We start from the raw sequence: 10,766 nt of genomic DNA on the forward strand, positions 1-10,766 counted from the left end.
TGCTGCCACTACTACTACTACTACTACTACCACTACTACTACTACTACTACTACTACTACTACTACAACTACTATTAAGGCAACTATTTTTATCATTATTTCTAGTGCTATCAGAAACTTCTTTTACTAAAACTACAACTAATGTTTAATTTTATTACTACAACTACTGCCACTGCTACTACTACTACTACTACTACTACTGCCACCACTACCACCACCACCACCACTACTACTACTAATAATAATAATAGTATTAATTAATAATAATAATAATAAAAAAAATACAGAGGCCTTCAATCCAATCCAATCCAAAGCCATCATGAGCACTGCACTCGTTGTGATCGCTAACATTATAATTAGCATTTCTAGTACTTCTACAACTCCTACCACCACTACTACTACTAATAATAATAATAATTATAGTTATAATAATAATAATTATAGTTATAATAATAATTATAGTTATAATAGTAATAATTATAGTTATAATAATAACAGTAATAATAATACTTTTAATTACAATGTTACTTCGTTTTATAACATAACGACAGAACCTGTGAAAGAATGTTAGTAATTATAATTGTTATTGTTGTTATTTTTATTATTATTATTAAAGAAACCATCGGAATACGTAAATAGTTCGAATCCATAATGGAACGCTAACCGACTTTAAGAACTGTTTAATTTAAAAAAAAACATTTGAAATAACTCCGAGTGGTCTTTTTTTTAGTATCTTGAATTTGACGCAAATTAATTAAAAATTAATGGCCCATTCCATTTATTAACAAATTAATAGACCTTGTAATTAAGAAGGGACACACTCCATAACCAATTTGAATGCATCACCGTTCTGCACCTGTCTTAAACAATGAGCATTGTAGTTCTTACGGAACATTATTACATTTTTAATTAACTTTTTCTTTAATTTTAACGATTTTGGCTGAAATGAAAGAGTCTCCAGTAGCTATTGATATTACTATTGCTACTTTAATTACAATCTCACTTACCTCAGTCTACATAGATTACGTACAAGTGTCGGGCGAGGTTATAATCGCGATAATAACGATTCTTACGAATGGACTCGTTCTACTCGCCATCGCTACTTACCCATCCCTGCAAACCGTAACCAATTACTTCGTAGCATCCCTATCGACTGCCGATCTCTTTGTCGGTTTAATCGGTTAGTCGGTATGGTTGTGTGTGTCGGTATGGTTGTGTGTGTGTCGGCATGGTTGTGCGTGTCGGTATGGTTGTGTGTGTCGGTTTGGTTGCTTGTGTGTGTCGGTATTTATGTTTGTGTGTGTCGGTTTTTATGTTTGTGTGTGTCGATATGTATGGTTATTTGTGTGTGTGTGTCGGTATGTATGGTAGTTTGTGTCGGTATGGTTATGTGTGTGTCGGTGTGGCTGTGTGTGTCACTTCGTTTTTCAATCAATCAATCAATCAATCAATCAATCAATCAATCAATCAATCAAATTTTTCTCTCCTAGTTTTAATTAACATCAATACTGAACCATTAGAAATTAATTAATCATGGTTAATTGTTCATTGTATCAATTAATTAAACGGATGACTTAAGCTTATTAAATGATTTATGGTGTAGGTATAGGTAACGTGTTACTACTACTGCTACTACAACTACTACTACTACTACTACTACTACTACTACTACTACTACTACTACTACTACCACTTCTACTATTACTACTACTACTTTTTGCTACTACTACTACCACTACCACTACTACTACTACTACTTACATCGCTTGTATCGCTACTGCCTCGGCTACCGCGGTTACTACCGCTACTACTAGTAGTAGCTGTAGCTACTACCACTACTACTACTACTACTTACATCGCTTGTATCGCTACTGCCTCGGCTACCGCGGTTACTACCGCTACTACTAGTAGTAGCTGTAGTAGTAACTATCACTACTACAACTGCATGAAGACTACCACTACTACAACTTAGTAGTAGTAGCGGTAGTAACTACCACTACTACAACTGCATGAAGAGAGAGGTATTATCAATAATTAAAATTTATTCAGCCTAAAACTGACTGGTCGTGTCATCAGTCAGGGGGAAAAAAATTACTTACTTAATTCTTCTCTACTCTTCTTATAAATTTTTTGATTTTAAATCTATTTCAACCTATTTTATTATTATGATTATAATTATTATTTACTACAATTATTATTATTATTATTTATTATTTTTAGTATTATTTGTTTATTATTATTGTTTTTATTATTCTGGTCCGTTATGTTTTCCCTGCTTTTAGCTGTTGATTGAATCTTAATTGTTTGATGTTGTTTACACGTCACTCCAGATTATGTTGGGTAGGTATGATGGTGATGATGATGGTGATGATGATGGTTGGGATAGTTGTGATGATGGTGGTGATGATGGTTGTGATGATGGTGGTGATGGTGGTTGTGATAGTGATGATGATGATGATGATAATGATGATGATGATGATAGTAATGATGTTGATGTCAAAATGATGATAGAGTGATAAAACATTGATGACGAAGATGATGATGATGATGATAATGATGATAATGATGATAATGATGATGATAAAGTCAAAGATTCCGATAATGATAATGATGATCGTGGTTATGATGATTGTGATGATGATGATGGTGATGATGGTGGTTATGTGGAAGACGAATTTGCTAAACCGAAGTGAGATAAATTGTCTTGGTGATTGCAATACAAAGATCATTTAACTTCACCATCGTCATCATCATCATCATCATCATCGCCACCACCATTATCACCACCACCCATCATCACCACCACTACCATCATCATCATCGTCGTCGTCATCATCATCAGGAATACCGTGCGTGTTGACGACTATGTACCAGCTCCCTGAGAACTTTTCAGGTATTTAATAATAATAATCATAATAAAGAGAATAATAACATCACTACTACTACTACTACTACTACTACTACTACTACTACTACTACTACTACTACTACTACAAATAATAATAATAATAATTATAACTATATAATAATAATAATTAACAATATGTATAATATTTCTTATTTAATTAGTTGTAATGGTAGTAGTATTGTTGTTATTGATGTTGTTAATTTTCTTCTTCTTTACCTTCTTTCCATTGTCAATTATTAGAGTTATAATAATAATAATAAAATTATTATAATTATTATTATTATTACAAGGCTGTCTGACCCTGAATACCATGATTGTCATCCTGACGCAGATCTCCATCTTCAGCCTGCTGGTTATTGCAGTTGATAGGTTGTTTATTATTATTCTTATTATTATTATTATTTTATTATTATTATTATTATTATTATTATTATTATTATTATTATTAGTAGTAGTAGTAGTAGTAGTAGTAGTAGTAGTAGTAGTAGTAGTAGTAGTAGTAGTAGTAGTAGTAGTAGTAGTAAGTAATAGTAGTAAGTAATAGTAGTGGTAGTTCAGTAGTTGTAGTAGTGGTGGTAGTAGTAGTAGTAGTTGTTGTAGTAGTGGTAGTAGTAGTAGTATCTATCTTTCACTTTTTGCTATTTTGATTCTCATTTAGACATACCGTACCATATTTCAATTTCTGACTGAATAACGCGAAGCATGATATACCACTAACCACCGCCTGATTATATCGCTTATTCATTCATTCATTCGTTCGTTCGTTCATCATTCTTTCATTCGTTTGTTTGAGTTTTTTTTTATTAGTTAATTTCACAAAGAAATGATTATGCTCAGTTTTAAAAAGAAAAAGAGAGAGAGAGAGAAGGAACGATAGAAATATTTTAAAAATGAGTGTAAATAAAAAGGTAAATAAAAAGTAAGAGAATTGAGAGGTAGAAGAAAACCGAGAGCCGAAATTGAAAGACTCGGAAAGGAGAATTTTAAGAATTTTACTAAAATTACACTAAAAAAGTTTACAATTACATTACGGTAACATTAAAATGACATGTAAAATGAGAGATGCAGCAATATTTTTACCGGGAGAGAGACCGGGTCGATTCTTCCGATTATTCGGTATGAGTTGCGGCGTACAAGCGGTGTATGCAAACACGCTGTTCAAATAAGCAGAGCAGACGTTTATCAATTTTCAAGTCGATTTTATGAGAATCCAAAAAGTGGTTCACATGCACATATGTAATGTTTGCTTATAAGCCTTCTAGATAAATGCTGACGAGATATGTATTTATAAATATTATTATTATTTGTTATTATAATGTCATCATCGTCATTATCATTTTAATGTCATAATTCCTTGTTCATCTTCCTCACAATCATCTTTTCATTCAGATATTTATGGTATTTATACCGAAAGACGATGTTTCAACCACGCCACACACACACACAAACACACACACACACACATGCATATATACACACGCATGCACGCACGCACAATCACACACACTTTCACACAGATTTTGCGCCATAAGATATCCATTCGAATACAACCGGATCTGCACGCCGAAGCGAGCCGTCATACTGATAATAATAACTTGGGTGCTGTCTGTAGTTGTTACACTAATGCCGTCTTTTGCTTGGAATCTTAGTTAGTAGTGTATGTGTGTCTTCTCTGTCTCTCTCTCTCTCTCTTTTTAAAAATTAAATAACAAACTAACTCTTAACCCATCCTAAATCAATATTAAAAATACAAATCATTCCTAAAAGTTACAATATGATAAAACAACCAACATCCAATCCCAAAAAATAAGAAAAGCCAAAACGCGCAGCCATCATCCAATAAATTCAACCTCCCCGACCAGAGAACCAGGTGAACTTCGTAAAGGCTTGCGAATTCCGCATTGTCATCGATATGCGTTACATGGTCCACTTCAACTTCTTCGGCTGTGTCTTAACGCCTCTCATCATAATGATAATCCTCTACTGCTACATCTTCAGCGTCGTTCTGAAGCAGATGAGATCGATAGCCGAGTCGCAAATGCAGTATGGCAGACGTAGAGCCACTTCTACTACAACTGCCGATGCCACAACGACTTCAAAATCGGCTAAGAACGGTGTGGCGGACGTGATGAAAGATAGGAAACAGTCTGCCGTGTCAAAAGATGGATCAGTGCACGATAATAATGGTGTTTTAGTACTGTTTTGAAACGTGCAGTGTAACAATTTTTAATTATTTTTAACAGCTCGTTGGATGTCGCTCTGGTTTGAAATTGTAAAATTATTTGCCAGTTTATTCCATTAAATCGTGTGAATGTGAATAGTTTAAAATCCTATTTTAAAAAGATGTTCTACTAAACTTGAATAAATTTCACAGAATTTTTTCCTACCAACAGCTTACAACGACGAATTAACAGCAGAGAGTCCGGCACCCGACGATGGTGTCACTTTGGATGCGACGAAACTTCAACAGCGGCAGCCGCAAGAGGTAGAATCAGAAACTGAGCCACCACAATCACCAACAGCCGCCACCACAGCCACACATGACAACCACGAAGCAGCAGAAGCCATGTTTGACGTCAGAGTTGAAAATGGTAGTGCGGAAATGAACATCATCTCGCAAAGCCAAAAAAATAAGAAGGTTAGCTTCGTGGAGAATGGAAGAAGTGCCATGGAATCGCTTGATATAGCGCAGACTTCTGAAAATGGCGCGGACAAAAAAATTGAAATGTCAGACGTGGTGAAGAGGTACAAAAAACTATCAAAGATCCTGCCGTCCAAAAAGGAACACAAGAGGCAAAGCAGCAGTACATGGGCGAAGGATATTAAAGCGGCCAAGTGGTTTGCCGTGGTCCTCTTCTGCTTCATACTGAGCTGGCTGCCAATGCACACGATCAACTGCATATCCGTTTTCAACAACTACACTAACTTCACGCTCCTCAACATCGCCATCTTGTTGACTCACCTCAACTCGGCATTCAATCCCGTCCTCTACGCCCTAGGAAACAGCAAGTTCGAGATAGCTCTCAGAAAACTATTCCACATGAAACTAAGAACCGTCGACAACGAAAGTGAATTCGGTTGATTCGTTTCGAGATACCTCTGCTTGAAAGGACTTTGTCACTAGGAGCCAGTGGAACATTTGTTGAACGTACGAAGCCATTTGAAAATCTCGTAATTTTTATTTATTGCACAACGTAGCAATCACTGCATGCATACCTGTAGTTAGATGAACATTGCACACACGTAGAACATTGCACCGTAAGACAACGCAAACGCATTTATGAAGCGCTTAATTTCATGCTTATAAAGAAACGATCGAAGTAAAAGTTACAGGTTGTAAATAACAAAATAAAGTTTTTCAAAACGAATTTTTCAAAATTTTTCATTTATAAGAAAGCCCCATCTATTGACATTTGTATTCTCCTTTATAAATGAACAAATTTTTAATAGAATAAAGTTTTAATCAAGCAACATACCAATCAAATCAATCAATCAATCAATCAATCAATCAATCAATCAATCAATCAATCAATCAATCAATCAATCAATCAATCAATCAATCAAACAATCAAACAATCAAACAATCATCCATTCAATCAAACAGTCAATCAGCCAACCAATCAGACATCAACATTCTGGTACTCCTCAAACGCCTTGGCATTGACCATCTTTAGCAAGGCCCCCATCTGTTTTCCAGGGCCCACTTCAAAAGTTCTGGGGAAATTTTTTCCCTGTGGTCGAGCGTAGATCGAATGCAGAGTCTGCTCCCACTTCACAGGCATACAGATTTGTTTTAGAATTAATTTCCTGATATCGTCTGCGTTTTTGAACCTGGCTCCTGTGACGTTAGAGTGCACTGGTACGACGGGGTCGTTAATTTTTAGAGAGGAAATTTTTGATTTTAACATCTCAACGACAGGCTGCATTAGTTTGGAATGGAAAGCACCGCTTACAGGCAGGTAAGACGTTCTTCGAATTTCAAACTCCTTGGCATTCTTCTCTATAAATTTCAAGGCCTGCAATTGTGGAATGACAGTTAGGGAAAATAAGCAATATGATGAATTTAAGCTTTTGTTGAAAATTGAAATTAAAACATAAAATTTTAAAAATTACTCATATTAATAATAAAATTTAAGAAAAGCATTTCTACAATAAAAACATCAACTTTAAAATGAAAAACAAAACAAAAAAAACATAGAAAAATAAACCCCAAAGACCTGGGAATTTCCAGCCACGACCTTACAGCCTGGATGGAGGTAGTTGGAAATCTCACAAACTACCTCCTCCATCTTGAGTTCTTGCTTGCAGTAGAGTTTGGAAGCGTGGCATGCGAAGTTGAGTTTAGTTGATGGCGATATAAATACGACCATCATGGACCCCGGGGTACCCTCAGACACCTTCTGCATGGCCTCTGATCGATATTTGACTAAGTATATGGCTGCAAGTGATTAAAAGTGAATTTAAGTATTATATATAATAATAATTATCAACAATATAAAATTAAATAAATAAAAAAAATGAAAAATTATTTACCATCTTCGATACTCAATGAGCCAGCGAAGACCAGAGCGCTAATCTCACCAACACTATAGCCGGCCGTGGTTATACAACTTTCTATGGCCTTCCAGAAATTTTCAAATTGATAATTTATTTCAATCTTAATTTATTTATTTAAATTCGATTTAATGAAAATTTTGAGTAAGACATCAATCAATCTTTGTTTTGCGTCCAGAGTCCCGGTTCCCCGAGGTAGGACGTTGAGTAAGACATATATTTATTTAAGTATTTCTCAATTATTTAAAAAAATTTAATTGATTAAACTAAACACACACATACACAAACGATCATAAACATCTATATATGCATATATATATATATACAGACACAAGTATACAGACATAGAGACACAAAACCTTAGGATTATCGTATTTCAACTTTTCAATGGCGGCCAGAGATGTCACAACGACAGCAGGCTGACAGTATAAGGTCTTGTCTAACAAGGATTTTGGACCTTTTAGGCAAACTTCTATCAAGTCATAACCTGGATTGCATGATGGATGAAATAAATTTAATCAATCAATGATATATATATTTTCATACATTTGTTTATTTTTATCAGGTTTATTTTCAAAAAACTTTAATTTAATATAAAGATATGAATTAAATTAATGTAATGAATTTATTTATCGCTTTTTATTTGTAAATAAAAACAAACTCTGCCTAAGATTTTGCTGGCAAGTTTGTATATATCCCTGACGTTGGGGTACTCGAGAAGGAGTTTGCCCATCCCTACAAACTGACTCCCCTGACCCGGGAATAACATGACAGTGGTCAAACTCGAATCAACCTTGGGTCTGAAAGCTTTATTGGCCTGATTTCTCTGCTTCTTCTCTAACTCCTGCTGTTTTAATCTACGTCGATAGGACAACACATCAGAGGGAAAATCAGGAACTAGATCAAAATTTTTTAAAGGTTCGATCGGGCCCCCCAGTGCGGATAACACGTCCGGTTTGATGTTTAATTCTTTTAGTTTATTTATGAGTTGGATTTTAGTTTGGTTATCTTTTTCATTACTAGGCGGAGATGATGATGATCTCTCGGCCATCGATTTGTCACTTTCGTTTTGTTTACTAACTTCACGTTTGAACCGGCTGCCACGAACGAATCGTAAGTGATTGACCCTAAAAAACGAACTCGGTAGACATAATTTATTCACAATAATCATTATTAATTATTCAAATATTTATTTATTTATTATTTCACTAATTGAATGAACAATTTTATTTAAATTAAAAAAAAAATCAAAACAAAATCAGCGTCTTCATTTATCGTTCACAAAGTACAAAACAACGAAAAGAACATAGACAAAAAACTGATACTTTCAAAGAAATTTAGTGCAAATATATATATAAATTTATGCCTACACATAAGTTATATATATATACATATCATAATATATATGATAAAATCTTTTAGACCAAACTTTAAAAATAAAATAATTCCAGTATCATCATCATCATAACGATAACGAAATTATGGACATTTAATTTAATATAAATAATGTTGAATATAACAACCTTAATTCTATCATGTTAAAAGGTTATATATACATATTATGTATATATCTAAATATATATATATATATATATATATATATATATATATAGAAAGAGAGAGAGAGAGAGAGAGAGAGGAGTGAGAGTGTGAAAAGTAATTACAATAAAATTGTGCTGATAATAATAACAGTATTTAAATGAATAATATTAATAACAATAAATTATAATGTTAATAATAATAAAAATAATAATTATTATTAACAAATCTATTATTAGATGAAATTGTAGGAAATGAAATGACTTTTTCCATTTTAAATAAATAAACAAGTGAAAATAATAAAAAAAAATTTTATTATTAATGTTATTATTTTTATTATTATCATTATTATCACTCTTCTTCTTCATTCTCGTGCCTTATCCTCTCAGGACATTGGCGACCATCGACCCCCACAAAATCCGATCTTCAACACTATGTAGTAGTTGAAATGCGGTGATATTCAACCAGTGACACAAGGACTTCACGAGTGTTACCCGTTGTTCGCCGCGATCTCTTTCCCCTGCAATCTTTCCAGTAGTTGTTAGATTTTCCATTCTTTCCTTCCGCATGATGTGACCAAAAAACTTTAACTGCCCCCGTCGGTTATCTGCAGTAATTTCCTCTTTTCATAACCGGACTCTTTTAATACATCCTCTTTCGAAGTATCATCAGCATATCTTACATTGTTAATACTCACGCCTCCAATGGATATTCCAGGTAGATCTTCCATCTTTCTCACAATGATTTCACTGTAGAGGTTGTACAGGTCTGGAGAGAGTACACTACACAGCCTCGCCTAACATCTTTCTTCATTTCGACAAAACTAGTCATCTCGTTAATAAACTTTATTGGGATCAAAGAAGTTCATACTAACAACTTCCATGGCTGCTCTTTCGTCTCCAAATGAGGTTTCTGATAACTCTCGTATCTTTTCCAGCAATGTCCAAAATTTCCAACAATTCCACGTGCTTTCGCGCGATCAAAAGCTTCGGAGTAACCAACGGAGCACATCAACAAGTCATCCTCATTTCAATCGCTCGTTCGCTGATCATCACTCGTAGCATGAAGATAGCGTTTCTCGTGTCACAATCCTCTACAAGACCACATTGAACATTTGAAAATTATCATTATTATTATCATTGTCATTATTATTATTATTTTACTAACCTGTATTATTATTATCCTTATATTAAATTATTAGCGCAAGCATTTAAGTCTGTGATCAGATGTGACGATTTAAAGCAAGAAGAAATTTCATCAAAATTTGGATTTGATTCTAATGTAAAAACATGATAGCAAACATAAATATACATAGCTCAAATATATATATAGCTACAAATATACAAACATACATACAAACACACACATACAAACACATACACATGCACACATACATACAAACATACATTGCGTGTGTGTGTATTGCACATTTAACTTACCAAATTCCTAGTTTTAATTTTTGTCTAATTTATTTAAGCGTTATATATACATTAAATGAATTTTTAAACTGTGCAAATTAATACATATATTATATATATATATATATTAATATATATTATTTATTTTTATCTGTAATATAATTATATATACGTATGTATGCGTTGTGTGTGTGTGTGTGTGCGTGTGCGTGCGTGAGATAAATGTCAAGAATTTTATCTAAAACACGACGAGAAATTAAGAAAAATTTCACCGAAAAAGAAGTTTCATTCAAAAATTGATGGTGTTGTTTGTTTATTTGTTTGTTTGTATGTACGTATAAATGTCT

The 10,766-nt window shown here is 33.6% G+C and overlaps 2 protein-coding genes across 2 annotated transcripts; one reads left to right on the forward strand and one right to left on the reverse strand.

Moving 5' to 3' along the window:
• Positions 1 to 945: 945 nt before the first annotated feature.
• Positions 946 to 5,990, forward strand: HELRODRAFT_74348 (hypothetical protein; the record flags this gene model as incomplete). The annotated part of the gene is made up of 6 exons (XM_009014492.1): positions 946 to 1,180; positions 2,843 to 2,893; positions 3,199 to 3,280; positions 4,426 to 4,556; positions 4,771 to 4,951; positions 5,702 to 5,990. The coding sequence occupies 6 exons, from the start codon at positions 946 to 948 to the stop codon at positions 5,988 to 5,990; spliced, it is 969 nt and encodes a 322-aa protein (XP_009012740.1).
• A 322-nt stretch (positions 5,991 to 6,312) lies between these two features.
• HELRODRAFT_185364 (hypothetical protein) lies at positions 6,313 to 8,306 on the reverse strand. The gene is made up of 6 exons (XM_009014493.1): positions 8,129 to 8,306; positions 7,822 to 7,949; positions 7,442 to 7,529; positions 7,126 to 7,346; positions 6,483 to 6,924; positions 6,313 to 6,406 (listed from the first exon to the last, which is right to left on the reverse strand). The coding sequence occupies exons 1-5, from the start codon at positions 8,229 to 8,231 to the stop codon at positions 6,529 to 6,531; spliced, it is 936 nt and encodes a 311-aa protein (XP_009012741.1). The 5' UTR covers positions 8,232 to 8,306; the 3' UTR covers positions 6,313 to 6,406; positions 6,483 to 6,528.
• Between the last annotated feature and the right edge of the window lie 2,460 nt (positions 8,307 to 10,766).

This window comes from Helobdella robusta, assembly GCF_000326865.2.
Source record: "Helobdella robusta unplaced genomic scaffold HELROscaffold_14, whole genome shotgun sequence".
NCBI classification, from domain to species: domain Eukaryota; kingdom Metazoa; phylum Annelida; class Clitellata; order Rhynchobdellida; family Glossiphoniidae; genus Helobdella; species Helobdella robusta.